At 41.5% G+C, this 16,231-nt stretch overlaps 1 protein-coding gene across 1 annotated transcript; it reads left to right on the forward strand.

Annotated features, from left to right (window-relative positions):
* Nucleotides 1–5,298: 5,298 nt before the first annotated feature.
* Nucleotides 5,299–14,354, forward strand: CCDC43 (coiled-coil domain containing 43). The gene is made up of 5 exons (XM_080682578.1): nucleotides 5,299–5,533; nucleotides 7,090–7,177; nucleotides 8,635–8,770; nucleotides 10,391–10,449; nucleotides 12,791–14,354. The coding sequence occupies exons 1-5, from the start codon at nucleotides 5,330–5,332 to the stop codon at nucleotides 12,976–12,978; spliced, it is 675 nt and encodes a 224-aa protein (XP_080538704.1). The 5' UTR covers nucleotides 5,299–5,329; the 3' UTR covers nucleotides 12,979–14,354.
* The last annotated feature ends 1,877 nt before the right edge of the window (nucleotides 14,355–16,231 follow it).

Consider the following 16,231-nt stretch of genomic DNA (forward strand, 5'->3'; position numbering starts at 1 on the left):
CCCCACTACCTTCCCAGCTTCTGCATCTGTCCGCTCCACTTTCCGACCCGTTATCCTCTCTACAACTCTTTTTTTTTTTTAAATACGTTTTTAAATTGATTTCAGAGAGGAAAAGAGAGGGAGAGATAGAAACATCAATGATGAGAATCATCCATCGGCTGCCTCTTGCACGCCCCCTACTGGGATCAAGCCCACAACCCGGGCATGTGCCCTGACCAGGAATCGAACGGTGACCTCCTGGTTCATAGGTGGACTCCCAACCACGGAACCACGCTGGTGGGGCCTCTCTACAACTCTTTTGACCCCTTTTTGCTTTCCTTCTTACCCCTTCTCCCTTACCCGGCATCCGTACCCTTTCCCGGGTCCCCCAAATATTCGGCTTTTCTCGGCCTCCGTGCTCCTTCTTCAAGGTTGCTCTATTGCCATCGCGGGCTCCATGAGCTCATTCCAGCCCCCGAGCCCCAGCGTGGACCTGCGACTACAGCAGGTACCATTCTCCAGGCGCCTCCGCCGCCGCTTCGTTTTAAATTTCCTCTCGGCTCCGCCCCTAGAACAATATAATAGCGCTGAGACTGCCCTACGGTGGCCCTGGGAGGACAACCTTATCTCTGTAACTTCTTCCCAGCTCCCTTCGTTTTTCTTCCGCTTTCTCTCTGGTCTGATCATTGGCTGGAGATACTCCGAGCCTTAATAGCCAGCAAGCTGGGCTCTAGCTGGATTTTTCCCACAAGCTACTTTGAAATCCTTAGGAGTTCGATGATAAATAATAAAAGAAGCCTAACACGTACCGAGCATGTAGAGTTTAAATGAAGATTTCTCATACACATTTAACCTTCACATCTTTGACTCCCTCCCTTTCTCTACCTACCCATCCAACCAAAAATTTCTCAGAAGAGGTGTCTCCATTTCTCACCACCCATCTTTTCCCCAACTCATCGAATTAGACTTTGATCCTCACCTCTCCTATAAAACTATACTTATGCAGGTCAACTGTGACTTCCATGGTCCCAAATTATATGGTTATTTTGGTGTTCTCATCTTACCCGACTTTTAGAACACTAAAACAGACTCCTCCTCCTTCTTGAACACTTTCTTCTTTTTGCTTCCATTTCTACCTTTTTCACCTTACTTTAGTGGCTCCTCCTCAATTTCCATTGCTGGATCCAAAGGTACTGTTTCACCTAGAAAAATTGGAGTAGCCAAGGCTTTAGCCCTTAGCCATTAGCCCTGGGCCCTCTTCTCTTCCCCATTAACACTGTCTAGATGACTTCATACAACTCCATGGCTTTACAATTCAGCCCTATGCTAATGCCTGCAGAATTTCTATCCCAAGTTCTGACCTCTCCCCTGATCTCTAGTCGTATATATTCAAGTGTCTATTGGACATTTCCCCGTGGATACCTAATAGGCATCTCATTCTTAACATGTTCAAAACAGAACATTTTTTCCACTGCCCCTTCCCAGTCTTCCCCATCTCTGTAAATATTACACTCAGTTGCTCAAACCCCAAACCTAGAGGTTATCTTTTAGTACTTTCCCTTATTCCCACCCCCACTCTAAAAACAAGTTCTATCAACTCCAAAGGACATCTTTAGACCACTGCTATACCCTAGTCCAGGCCACTATCATTTCTTGTCCAAAGTACTGGATCAATTTCTAACATTACTTATATTCTTGAGTAGATTCCGATCTCTCCCCAATATAATCCATTCTTCATGCACAGTCAGAATGTTCTTTTAACATTAAAAATATATTTTTTATTAATTCCAGAGAGGAGAGGAGAGGGAGAGAGAGATAGAACCATCAATGATGACAGAGAATCATTGATTGGCTGCCTCCTGTACGACCCTTACTGGGGATCCAGTCAGAAAGCAGGGCCTGTGCCCTGACCGAGAATCCAACCGTGACCTCCTGGTTCATAGGTTGATGCTCAACCACTAAGCCACGCCGGCTGGGCTTACTTCTCTTTTTAATTGCTCTTTGTATAGTTATCTTTCTGTATGCCTAATGATGGAATACTAATGTGCTATATTGGTCCACATATGTAATTCACAAATGCATATTCATACGTTAGGGCAGTATGGTGAAAATGTTTTTACTGCTAAGATTAGGTGGCAAGGAAACACATAAGAATGTGAATTAAAGCACTGTTTAGAAAACTGGGGAAAAACTTAAATGTCCATCAGCAGAGGGAAGGATCAAATGGAACTTAGCAATGGAATATAACAAGTGGTTTAAATGAATGGATAAGAGCTACATGTGTATCAACATGGGTAAATATTTTAAATAATATTAAGTGGAAAAGAAAGCATACTGCAGAATGAAAAGTCCAACATGCAAAACAGTGTGAGATATTGCTTATGGATACATACACATAGATGAATACATACATATACATATGTTGTAATATGTATTACATATGTACAATATGTATTATATTTCAAAATATTCAAGAGAAAGATAAACACCAAATTCACCTCCAGGGAGAGAGAGGAGAAAATGAGATTGGAGGAAAGGTTTCAAGTAGGTTTTATTTCTTTAAAACAAAATGCAAGGTAAATAAACAGCTCATAATTTTAAAACAAAATGTTTTAAAACTAGTCTCCCTGAGTTCTCCTCTTCAGTGACAATCACCTTCACATCCCTAGTGTATCTTTCCAGAGATATTTTATGCACATTCGAGGACACATAAATATATGTATCTCCCCCACCTTGCCTCATCTTTTGAAATACAAATGGCAGCAGAAATTACATACTGTTCTGAAGCTCACTTTTTTCCTTAACAATGTATTTTACATTTTGTTATGCAGCAGTACATAAGGAGTTCCTCCATTTTTATAACCTCACAATATGTACTTTCTGTGGCTTTTTGAGCCAGTCTCCTATAGATAGAATGTAGACTGTTTCTGTCCTTTCACTATAATAAGCATCACTGCAATGAATATCCTTATAAATATATCATTCCGCACAGACATATGTGTTATAATAAATTCACAGAGGTAGAAATGCTGGGTCTTTTCAAATTGCTCTCCAACAGGATTGTATCAATTTACTTCCTGTTCCAACATTTTCCCTATAAAATTTTGAGCTAAGAAGCAAACATAGTATCTCATCAGAAGTTAATTTGCATATTTTAAAAATTATAAATGCGACAGCACCTTTTTTATAGTGTAAAAAGCCATTTTGATTTTTCTGTAAGCGTTCTGTCATTTGTCCAGTTGTATGAAAATGTTTGAACCACTGAGCAATTACTTTTGTAATAAAATAGCCAATGAGGATTTTTTTTAAATGCAGGGGCTGGAGAGCCTTCACTTAGGTTTGTGAGAAGCCTGTGATGCCTTCAAAAAACCTTTGTGCATTGTAGCAATGTCAATGTCCTGATTCTGATATTGAACTATAGTTATGTAAGATATTACCACTGAGGAAAACTAGGTGAACGTGCACAGGCCTCTATGTACTCTTTTTGCAGCTTCCAGTGAGTCTGTAATTATTTCAAAATAAAGAGTAAAAAAAAAACAACTAAAATTTTTTGCAACTTTTATGGTTGTGGGGGCTATGACCTGACCTCAGCTATGATCCTTGTGCTGTGATGGTTCTCAGGCCTGTCAACTGACAAGCCCCACCTGTGAGACAGCCACCGCATTAGTAGTTTGAAGACTTGAAACAGGAGCAAGTCTTTGGGGTCTGACTCTGGCTTCTAACTCTATTACTGTCACATTCTAACTCTAAGCACAAGAAGTCATGGGGCTAATTTCACCCTATCCTGTAATTCTTGTCTTTTCTTTCTTTGATTAGAGAATTTTTCTAAGAGTTTATTTGAGCCAAAACTAACAATGCCAGGAAGCAAGAAATTAAATGCTCCCTCCTATATTTCTACTGAGTTGTAGGGTTCCATGTCTATTTATATTATAACAATGATAATACCAGTAGAGAACTCTCTCAAGAGGCCCTTTGCGAGGTAGACGAGCCCCTCCCTTTTTTTTCCTTGCCATCCCCTGAACATCTTCTATCTGAACTCTGTTGCCCAAGCCATGCATGATTCTCTGGAGGCCACCTAAAAAAATCTTTGAACACAGCTTCCTGTATATGGATCTGTTTCTTTTCTCTTCCAGTCTTTTTGTCTAAAGAACTCATATTCTTCAAAAAGTGTAAGTCCCATCTCCACTAGCAAGCTTTCTGGACTCCCCACTTTCACAGCTTTCAACCCTATTCCAACAGGCAAATTTAATCTAATCTTCTCCCAGGCATCATACTGCAACCTCCATTAGAAAAAGCTCCATTAACATATTTATCTCACTATATTGTCATTATTAGTTTGAACATGTCTATTCCCACTGGATTGGAGATCCTTTGAGAGCAGAGACTTTGTGACATTCATTTTAATATTCTCAGTGCCTAAGAGCAGTAACATGCTGTGGGGAATCATTCACTCAATAAAGGAGTCAGGTCAGTGACCTGCCAGTAGTTCAGGGAAAGCCAACCCAGGTTCTGGGGTAATTCACTTCAGCCCAGAGCCCGGTGTTTTGCAGAGTCAGCAGGGCTCTGGCTGCTGTTCTCAAGCTCTTGTCTCTGGTGAGATTTCCTGTGGTTGTGACTCTGTGTCTCAGTTTCCTTATCTTCAATTAGTGGACAATGAAAGCATCTCCTCAGGGTTGTTGGAAGGACGGACTACAAGAGATAATGCATCCAAAGCTCTTAGCACAGTGTCTGGCAAAGGATAAAGTGTTGAATGACTGACAGAAATGACTTGAGGTTACCTGTTCATTTATTGAGCACCCACCATATGTCGGGGTCTGCGGTAAATACACCATGTTAAGTGCAGAGAAGCAATCCCAACACACTGGAGTGGTGGTCTTAAAACAGGTGGCACGGAATCAGGAAGGTTTCCTGAAATCTGAGTATTGTTAGGGAAGCAGCTTGGAAAGGTGGGTATTCTGGACACAGTCAGCAGGTTCCTGCTTGAAAGCTGCGTGGGAGTGTGAGGTGGGCCGAAGCGCTGGAATCGAAGTTGAGTTCCATCCTGTTTAGTTATAAGCTGCTTGACTTTGGCCAAGATACTGAATCTCTCTGAACTTCCCCAAAGGTGAAAAAGTCTGTTAAGAACACCCACCTGCCAGGGTTCTGGAGAGACCACCCGACACTGTTCGCCAAGGTGCGCTCTATTTAGAAGTTACAAAACGCCCAGGCGAGTCACTATGAAACTACGGGGTTCTAAGCTCCAGACGCAGGAGCGTGAGTTTCCTTTGTGAGCATGCGCAGTGCGCCCGCGGCGCGGCCCGTCAGGCACTGCGGTAGGCGCCCTAGGGGTTGGCAGGACCCTGACCCCAAGATGGCGGCGCCCAGTGAAGTGGACGCACCTGCCTCCGGCCAAGGCAATGGTGAGGGCTGCTGTTTCGGATCCTGGCTAGATGGACGATTGGAGTCGCTGGGAGTGGACCGAGCTGTTTACGGCGCCTACATCCTGGGTGTGCTGCAGGAGGAGGAGGAAGAAGAGAAGCTGGACGCTCTGCAGGGTATCCTCTCTGCTTTCCTGGTGAGAAGCCCCAACTCATTTCTGGCCAGCCCCTGTCGGTACTTTGTATCCCCGTTCCCCTACCCAGTATCCCAGAGGATTGGTGGGTGTTACCTGGGAGAGGAATACTCTTCTTGAGTTCGGGGAAGGGGGCTATTCCCTATCCAGGGTTTGGGGAACCAGGAAGGTTATAGGTCCTTAGAGAGAGGAATGGCTTTCCCTTATTCCTGGGGACAAGGCTCTCTCGGATGCCTGTGGGTGAGTATTCGGAAGGCGTTGAAATGCCTAAATCGGAGTTTTACCATAAACGCCTAACGACCAGTTTCATTCCCATCCGTTGACAGTGTGCAGAGGGTCTGTGGGGAGGAAAAAAGTGCTCTGGGGTGTCTGTCCTTTAAGAGGCAGTGCCCAGGACTGTCCCATGACAAAAGCCTGTCTCGGTTCCTATTTTGGAGGTAGGAGTCCAAAAAAGGTAAGCTCGCGGTAGCGGTCTTTTCATGCCTAGGCAAAACTGAAACAAATATTGTGCTTTATCCTTTATAAATTTACAAATGCAATATTCATTATTGTTTTTGGGGGTGGGGTGGGGGAGTGAGTTGGAGTTGGAATAAAAGATCAGAGTTTTAAAAAAGAAAGATAAACTTGGCATGTAGCCTCTTAGAGGCAGATTCAAGAATTCAGAAGTGTGTGCTTTAAGCTCTGTTTAAGTAGTCACCAAATTGTCTGCTTTTCCTGATCATTTCTGCTGCCTTCATCTCTACTAACACTTACTTGGTGAAAGGGTAGTGTATGGATTAGGTACATGGTTGAAATATAACACTAAAGCAGCTGTCCCGGGACCTTCTGGCAAGGGCCCCAGAGCATGCTCTGGTGAGACTGACTTATTTTTGGGAAAGCCTTAACACAGCTTGTGATGCAGCTCATAAGTTCAGTGGAAATACAACACAGTAGAATAAATTCTTTTCTTGGACCCTGACATTATAGGTTGTAGAGGGAAGGAGTAGGGGGTAAGCAATTTAAGTTAGTTTTTATTTCCAGCTGGGAAGTTTCTAAAGACTCTGTGAAAAAGAAGTTGAAGTAACTTGGGTACCCACTGGTACCAACTTCTTGATCTTCGTGGTGTCATTATTTGGAGCTGTATGTCTGCTGGTAAAGACAGGCATGAATTTGCCTTAGACTATTAACAGTCTCTTGGCATGAAAGTAATAAACCTTGGAGAAGGTACTGAGTTGGATATATTGGCCAAAGAAGATTTCACAGAGGAGAAAGGTTTTGACTTAGGCAACAGGTTTTTGCTCCAAAAGCACGAGGAAGACTGCCCTGAGCTGGTGGGAATCCTTTCCTCTGGGTCTTGGCAGGATGAAGTGGGCACCCTTGACCTGGCAGGTGTGGATTCTGGGACTCACACACAGGATTACTTCTGCATCCAGAGCCTCGAAAGAGAAACATACTCTGTTCTGTGGTTCCCAAACCCTCTTCGTGGTTTCTTCTCATCACCAGCTGTGCCCTCTGCATAGGCTTTGTTCAGGTTGAGGGTTCTCTAGGAAATTAATTAATCCGTCTACTTTTCCACCCAGGAAGAAGATTCCCTTCTTAACATATGCAAGGAGATTGTGGAACGATGGTCAGAAACTCAGAATGTTGTCACCAAAGTGAAAAAAGAAGGTAGTTCTGATGTCTAGCCTCTATTGCGTTTTCCAATAACCTTTACTATACAGCTGTCAGGGAGAGAGTTTTTAGTTTTCTCCATTGAAGACTCATTTTCCCTAAGGTAGTTTAACCTGGCAAACCGCTTTAACTTTTTAACTGAATATTGGTTCCCTTTTCCCTTTCCTAATTTTTCACTTCAGCTGACCACAGTTATCTTCATTGTAGTTTATTCTTTTTTTCTTTTTAATTCTCTTTCCACTGCCCCTTACGGATTTGCATTGCAGGCATAGGATCACCTTTTTTATATTCTCATTTCATAACACAAATTATAATTGGTCTTTTGCTTTATTCAGCTAAACCCTTAACCCTTTAAAATGAAAAAAGAAGTGAGTGAATTTACTTAGCATTAGGATGCAGAAAACTCAAATAATTAAAGCCAAACTTACTAGTAAAGAGAATCTATTCTAAACTCTCTACACTAGTAGTTCTCAGTCTTGGCTGTATTTTAGCATCACTTGATTTACTTTTAAAAATGCTGGTGCCTGCTCCACACCATGAACCAATTATATAAACATCTTTGGTGTTGAGTCTCACGTGTTGGTATTTTTTTAAAAGTTTCCCCAGATGATTCTTTTTTTTTTTTTTTTTATTGTCTAAAGTTTTACATATGTCTCCTTTTCCCCCGATTGACGCCCCCCCTCCAGCCATTCCCACCCCCAAGGGCAAGCCCCCACCACCCCAGTGTCTGTGTCCATTGGTTATGCTAATATGCATGCATATAAGTCCACAAGTCCTTTGGTTGCTCTTTAACCGCCACTCCCCTCCACCATTTGTCTCTGGATATATTTTCGTTCATCATTATATCCCACATATGAGTGAGATCATGTGATATTTATCTTTCTCCGAGTGGCTTGTTTCGCTTAGCATAAGGCTCTCCAGTTCCACCCAGATGATTCTAATATGTAGCCAAGCATGAGAACCACTACTTGATACCCATTCCTCCTTCTTTGAGAATGGAGAACATAACAGTTGATTTTCATTTAAAATAATCCAAGAACCTCACCTGGCATAATTATCATCCTGGAAGGGACGAGCTTAAGTTGATTCTAGATCCTTCTGAGGTTTCTGGGTTGAGAGGGGAGAAAGATGCATGTTTAGAGGCTTAATTTCCTATGGTTTTAATGTAGTGCTTTTCAACCTCTTTTTTTTTAAAGCAGCAGAACTTCAATATAGAAAACAAGTAAAAGCAGGGCTGCTCTGATTGAAGACAGATACAAGACCTAAAGCCTGGCCTGCATGGCCTTTCCTTGCCTTTCTCATCGACACCTCCTTTGAACCCCAGGGCTCTAAGGAGTCAGCAGATGCCATTGCCTTTACTCCAAGCACTACCTGGGTGGACTAGTGGCTCGGTGAGCTTGTTTTTTCTCACATACAACCTTGTTGTCCCTCTCTCCCCTTCCACCACCTCCCAGACGAGGTACAGGCCATTGCTACCCTAATTGAGAAACAGGCACAGATTGTGGTAAAGCCCAGGATGGTGTCAGAAGAGGAGAAGCAGAGGAAAGCTGCCCTCCTGGCCCAGTATGCTGATGTGACAGATGAAGAAGAATATCCTTTTTGGAGTCTCAGCACCATTTCCTGTGGCTCAAACCAGAAGCATTTGCTGGTTTATTATGAGCTTTGGGAGGCTGCCAATCCCCCTCTGTAGCTTAATTTTCTCTGAAATGGCCGTGATCTGTGGCCTTGTGTGGGTGTGAGGAATGAAGTTGGAATAGCTGACACCAGACTTACATATTTTATCACATAGTTAAGTATGTTTCTGAAAACTTCAGTGTAAAACAAATAATGCCTTAGTAATGGACCATTTATATTGTGTTATTAGAAAATAAGATATAGCTGTGGTTCTTTACTTCTCTGTGCAGTACCATGTAACTTACTGCACAGAAAGTTACACATCACTTTATAGTCTTTACTAGAGGCCCGATACATGACGATTCGTGCAAGAATAGGCCTTCCTTCCCCTGGCTGCCGGCACCGCCTTCTCTCTGGCCAGAGTACTTTCTGCCTTCGCTCTGGCCAGAGCTGCCTTCCACCTCTCACCTTGTTGCGTCAATTTGCATATCCCCTCCTTATTGGCTGTGGGCGCCACCAATTTTGTCGAGGAGTTATGGTCAATTTGCATATTCCGTCTTTATTAGATAGGATTTCTTTCACAGTTGATAAGGAAACTGATGCCCAACAGATGGATGGCTGATCAGAGACATTCATGTAGTTAGTGGTAAAACCAGGACTAGAACCTGGATATTTTGGGGTAAAGGATTCCCAAATTTGGAGCAGTTTCATTTTTTTTTTTTTTAATATATTTTATTTATTTTTTACAGAGAGGAAGGGAGAGAGATAGAGAGTCAGAAACATCGATGAGAGAGAAACATCGATCAGCTGCCTCCTGCACACCCCCTACTGGGGATGTGCCCGCAACCAAGGTACATGCCCTTGACCGGAATCCAACCCGGGACCCCTCAGTCCGCAGGCCGATGCTCTATCCACCGAGCCAAACCGGTTTCGGCTGGAGCAGTTTCATTTGAATCTTAAACAAAAAATTCCAGTGACCACATAGTTGAAAGTGAGACTGAACCCCCGAGTAACACCAGGAGAAACCTGGGATTTGAATAGCTACTGCATGAAAAGGAAGTGTTGCTGGTAGGAGCAGATTTGGCTCCCTGTGACTTTGACATTTGTGTAGGAAAAGCTTGTTTACTGAGCCCTCTTGAATGGAGTGGACATCATACCAGAAATGTCAGCCACCTAAGCATGAGTTTAGGAAAGAATTCTTAGGCTCTTTTGGGCCAACTTCTCTTCTAGTTTTTCCTCATGATTTTTCTTGGAATCAGGTCCGAGAATGTGTATTCCTACCAAGCTTCCAGGGAGTTTTGAGCACTGTTTTAGAGGTCATCTCTTCATCCTCTGGCTTCCAGGTGATGTGGCAGTCACCCACACCAGCTTAAGTTTCTCTTCAGCCTCCAAGAGAAGGATCTTATGGAAGCTCTGAACAATCCTCCCTAAGTTGAGACTTCTAAAGATGACTCCCCTGAGTTACTACCACATCCCCGACAGTGTCCTTCCATTCACTGTGCCTTTCCTACCCATCAGTTTATTGAATGTTTTCTCATGTTGGGCTGGGATGTGCTAACCTTTGTTTTCCATCCGATTTTCCTTAACATCACTTACCGAAGCAGATGAGAAGGATGATTCAGGTGCCACCACAATGAACATCGGTTCTGACAAACGTATCCTTCTCTGTGTCCATACCCATGTGCTTCTCCACAGATGCCTCTTGAGGTTCAATTTTTATTTTGCTGTCATTGCTGGGGGCACTCATGTCAGGTCAGCATTGTGAGCCCCATTTCTAGTACAGCTCTAAGTGGTCAATTTAGCAAGAACTTGCCCCAAAGAAGACATGTTAACATGTACTGTGAGGGGTTAGCTTAGAGGGAGGATTTCTAAGGGAAAATCAAAATCTGTACTCTCTGGATATAGCACTGGTTTCCCAGCACTGTGGAAGCAGTTAAAATAACATTGAAGTTTTGATCTTTGTCCTCAAAGATCTTATTTGTTGGAAAGAGAGCATAAATACCAAATGCTTTTAAGCTAAAAACATGGGTGGGCAAAAGTAGCTTTACAGTTGTGAGTACTCAAAACACAGAGTTTATTCTTTTTTTTAATCCTCACCCATGGGTATGTTTTTATTGATTTTAGAGAGGAAGGGAGGGAAAGAAACATCAATGTGAGAGAGAAACATTGACCAGTTGCCTCCTGTATGTCCCTCAATCTGGGATTGAACCTACAACCGGTATATGCCATGACCAGGAATTGAACCCAAGACCTTTTGGTTATGGGATGATGCTTCAACCAACTGAGCCACACCGGCCATGGCCAGAGTTTATTTATTTATTTTAAAATACATTTTTATTAATTTTTAGAGAGAGAGGAAGGGAGAGTGAGACAGAAACGTTGATGAGAGAGAAACATTGATTGGCTGCCTTCTGCATGCCCCCTGCTGGGGATAGAGCTGGAAACCCAGGAATGTGCCCTGACCAGGAATTGAACCGGTGACCTCTTGGGGCACGGGTCCAGGCTCAACCACTGAGCTATATTGGCTGGGACAGTTTATTCTTGTATTATTATTTATTAGTATTACAATTGTTAACCTACTTTCCCCAACCCAATATGGACAGATTGAGACATATGTGCTAAGGAAAGTCCCTAAGAGCAGAATCACTTATGAGAAGCTTCCCAGAGAACGTGGATTTAGAAATCCCCCTTCATAAAGGTGAGAAATATGGTGGATTATCTGGGGGACCTGGGTATTTTAAGGAGACATTTACTTTAAAGCACTAAAGCAGAAAAAGTTTTGTTTTTTTTTGGTTAACCCTCACCCAAGGATATTTTCTCCATTGATTTTAGAGAGAGTGGAAAGAAGTGGGGGGTAGACAGAGAGAGGAGGAGAGAGAGAGAAAATTGATGTGAGAGAGACACATCAGTTGGTTGCCTCCTGCATGTGCCCCCACCAGGGCTAGGGATTGAACCTGCAGCCTAGGTACGTGCCCTTGACTGGGAATCGAACCCAAGATCCTTCAGTGTATGGGCCAACACTCTAAACATGGATCCACACTGGTTAGGGCAGGAAAGTTATGTTTTAAGAGTAGAGAGGAGCTTGTCTGGTAGTAACAGGTTATGTTTTTAAATTCATAAGAAATGAAAGGTAAAGTTTTTGGCTGGGTATTTTCTAACTGTGGCTAAACTTACTATTTTATAAATTCAGAGTTTGTAGTTAATAGAACATGGTTTCATTAATGCTTTAGTGGTCTAGGAAAACAAATTGATATAATAAGATTAAACAACTTATTTTACTCTTCAAGCATTTTAACAGTGCCAAGTACATATTTTGCCATTTATATTAATACCCTGTTCACTAAAACTAGCATAGGTATTACAACAGTATCCTGCCATTGAATGATATAGGTACTTATTCTAGAATAAAATTTTATTTTCATAAAATATTTAGATTTAGATAAGTCTGAAATAGATTTTTATTCTGAGGGTTAGTTTTTAACTTTTGTAATGATAGTTATAGGATTTCCCATTAGACCAAAGATAAACAAAAGAATTAAGAAAAAGCAAACAAACAACTGCCCTAGCCGGTTTGGCTCAGTGGATAGAGTGTCGGCCTGCGGACTCAAGGGTACCAGGTTTGATTCTGGTCAAGGGCATATACCTTGGTTGCGGGCACATCCCCAGTGGGGAGTGTGCAGGAGGCAGCTGATCGATGTTTCTCTCTCATCGATGTTTCTAACTCTCTATCCCTCTCCCTTCCTCTCTGGGAAAAATCAATAAAATATGTTAAAAAAACAAACAAACAACTGGGAATAGGTAGAAAGTATTCAAGACTCAGCATATAGAGTAAACAGCAAGAATGAAGAGAGAGAGCAGTAGCTGGGCCTGTGTGACCTCTACCCTCATGCCTTAACTCAGTGGTTGGCAAACCGCGGCTCGCGAGCCACATGCGAGCCGCGGTTTGCCGCTCTGTTGACTAATGAGTTTGCTGACCACTGCCTTAACTCATTGTAGTTCTGTTCCGAAATACCAATGTGGAAGATGTCCTCAATGCCCGAAAACTGGAGCGAGACTCGCTTCGAGATGAGTCCCAAAGGAAGAAGGAACAGGACAAGCTGCAGAGGGAGAAGGACAAATTAGCCAAGCAGGAGCGCAAGGAAAAGGAAAAGAAAAGGACACAAAAAGGGGAACGAAAGCGATAACCTTGGTCAACTCTATTCTTTCTCCTCGTGAACTGATCAAAGGGAGAACTGGTTGTGCACATGTGTAATTTAAGAGAAATGAGAGAACATGCAGAGTGGTTTCTCAAGGCATTTCCCCTTTTGTTTACATGGTCAAAAGGAAAATCACAAACACTTCTAATTACAAAATGTGCCATGTTTCTGTGGTGTGAGTATTCAGATTGTTGTAGTTGATATCAGTACCAAAGATCTGGAGTGGGGGCAACCTTTATATTTTAGTACCGAAGTCCTGTGCTCCTTTTGGCCACTTTTAAAAGTCTTCCCTCACCTTGGTTAAACAGCAGGAATATTCAGAAAGTTGACAGTTACAGTTTTTATCCTGAAGGAGCAGAATCATGACCACTCCTTCCCTGAGATGAAATGTGGGAGTGTAATTTGCTTCAGAAGTACTATTCACTCCTAAATATATTAAGACTCAAATAGAAAGCTAATGAAGTCAGACCTTATGTTGCATGGCAACAAACTAGGAAAATGAGAAGAAATTATTTGATGGATGTTCTAGATTTGAGAATTAAAATACAAATTTACCCTATGGGAGGAAAGGAAGTATCTTTTTAAAGTAACAATAGTTATAATTTTCCTAGGTTGTGATTTTAAGAAGGGTGTGTCAGTATTGTGTGCAAGAATATCATTGTTAGCTAGATTCCTCTTGATTGCTAGTAGAGATTTTAGTCCTGATTTGCCCTAAAACATGAGTATAAAGACCTGATAATTACTGGTTTAGAGGAACTGCCTTTTCAGGAAGAAACACTGGAAATCTCTATTAACACACAGATATTTAAGAGTGTACATAGTAGGTGCTCAACAAATTAATTGAATGAGTGAGTGGTAAAATTGCTTGGGAGAGTCAAAAGTGAGCAGGAACTCTCTATTTCTACTTTTGTCACAAATTACATTCAATTTTAAATCAGGCCTTTCTCCTTCAGGCAAGATTGTCAAGAAGTCTGAAGAGAACAATTTCTCCAACAAAACAGTAGATATTTTATACCAGGGGTCAGCAAATTATTGCCTGCAAGACAAAGTTGGCCTAGTCTGTTTTTGTATGGTGCAAGCTAACAATGGATTTTGTTTTTAAAGGGTTGATAAAGAATATATGACAGAGACCTTATGTGGCTTGTAAAGCCTAAAATATTTACTATCTGAACCTTCAGAGAAAAAGTTTGCTGACCTCTGTTTTATACCATTGAGATTAACAAAAGTTTTTACCTTTGTGCAGAAGGTTAAAAGAAGCATGGTTAAGGAAAAGATGTGTTACCATTATACACTTCTATAACCGTGGCATTCGCAAAATTAAAAAAAATAATAACCTTTTTAAAAAATAAATTTTATTTAAAGCAGTGTCTTCTGATTTATTCTGATTCTTTTCAGCTACCTATGGAGATGAATTCTGTGCTTAGGAATGTGTTGAATTTTACCTTATGCTTAGCCCTAATAACTTCTTCTACAAGTAGAACTTCCTGAAATCCATAAATTCTCTGCCTCAGTTTTCCTTTCTGTGAGGTTGGGTATTGGGAGATCAGAAAGATTACCTTGTGTTTTGGAAAGTCAGTAAATTGGCTTTGAAGTATTGTTGTAATCTTAGAGCTTTATGTGACAGTAGCAATAGCCTGTGTCTACAGATAGCGTATGAGAGTATTTTAATTTAGTAAATTCTTATTTTTGGTTGATTCTCACCTTGATTGGGTCTCTAAAGCAGTGTTGGGTTATATCCATGGACCCCTGAAGGGTACTTGTTTCAATCTGCTATAACAGCAGTTAATTCTTTCTTCTGGGATGTTATTATGTATGCATTAGCATGGCCAGTCTTTTTGTCGTTTGCTAGCTCATATCTACTCTTTTAAAGTGGTATGGCACAAGCCCATTTAGACTATGGCATGTTGCTCTTTGGGTTCTTTGTGTGGAATTAAGCAGAATCTTCCATGGTTTTTTTTTTTTTTTTAATATATTTTATTGATTTTTACAGAAAGGGAGGGAGAGGGATAGAGAGTTAGAAACATCGATGAGAGAGAAACATCGATCAGCTGCCTCCTGCACACCTGCCACCGGGGATGTGCCCGCAACCAAGGTACATGCCCTTGACTGGAATCGAACCCGGTATCCTTCAGTCTGCAGGCCGATGCTCTATCCACTGAGCCAAACTGGTCAGGGCTCTTCCATGGTTTTTGATTAGAGCCCCAGCGCTGGCAATTTTTGGAACCCGTTAATGTCTTTTGGCTCAATGTATGTTAAGTGTACACTTGAACTAATGTTTAAACAGAAAAAAGATCAGCTCATTAAGCTTTTATTTTTATTTTTTCTTTTTTTAGTTCATTAGGCTTTAAGTTTATTCATTTAACTCAAGAGCTAATAAATCTTTACGTCTAAAATGTTCATTATTGCAAAGGACAACTTTTAAACAATATCACATGGTATGATTGATACTTTAAAGCCACATTTGGGATTTCAATCGTAATATTAATTCCCATTCAAATGGGAAGAACACTGATATAATTCAAGGTAGTTTTCAACCACCTTTATAAAAAGTGCGTTTTCTATTTTTAAAAAATCTTTATAGCCAAAACCGGTTTGGCTCAGTGGATAGAGCGTCGGCCTGCGGACTGAAGGGTACCGGGTTCGATTCCGGTCAAGGGCATGTACCTTGGTTGCGGGCACATCCCCAGTGGGAGGTATGTAGGAGGCAGCTGATCGATGTTTCTCTCTCATCGATGTTTCTAGCTCTCTATCCCTCTCCCTTCCTCTCTGTAAAATATTAATAAAATATATTTAAAAAATATATATATTTAAAAAAAATAAAAAATCTTTATTGAAAATATTCATATGTCCCCCCTTTTCCCTCATTGACCTCTTCTAGCCTGTCCCTACCCCCTACCCCAGGCCTTCACCACCCTATTGTCTGTGTCCATGGGTTATGCATATATGCATACAAGTTCTTTGGTTGATCTCTTCCCACTCACCTACCCTTCCCCACCTTCCCTCTGAGGTTTGACAGTCTGTTCCATGTGTCTATGTCGCTTTTTCTATTTTTTTGTTTAAATTGAGTATATGCCAAATTCTTTTGGGTTAGAAATGATGGGAGCATCAGTTTTATCAGTTTCACTACAAGTCTTGTGTGATACTAAGTTTATAAGGTTTTCATAGGTTGTTAATTCAGAAGTACAATGCATAAGAGCCATCCATTAGAAAGGGACAACCAACTAATTTGAGAATTATCTAC

Source organism: Plecotus auritus (assembly GCF_963455305.1).
Source record: "Plecotus auritus genome assembly, chromosome: 7".
NCBI lineage: Eukaryota > Metazoa > Chordata > Mammalia > Chiroptera > Vespertilionidae > Plecotus > Plecotus auritus.

Bases quoted from the DNA above. Each gene is read 5' to 3' on its own strand.
- CCDC43 (XM_080682578.1), top strand. From the start codon at position 5,330: ATGGCGGCGCCCAGTGAAGTGGACGCACCTGCCTCCGGCCAAGGCAAT. The intron at 5,534-7,089 runs GTGAGAAGCCCC...TTTTCCACCCAG, and splicing joins GTATCCTCTCTGCTTTCCTG to GAAGAAGATTCCCTTCTTAA. The intron at 7,178-8,634 runs GTAGTTCTGATG...ACCACCTCCCAG, and splicing joins CACCAAAGTGAAAAAAGAAG to ACGAGGTACAGGCCATTGCT.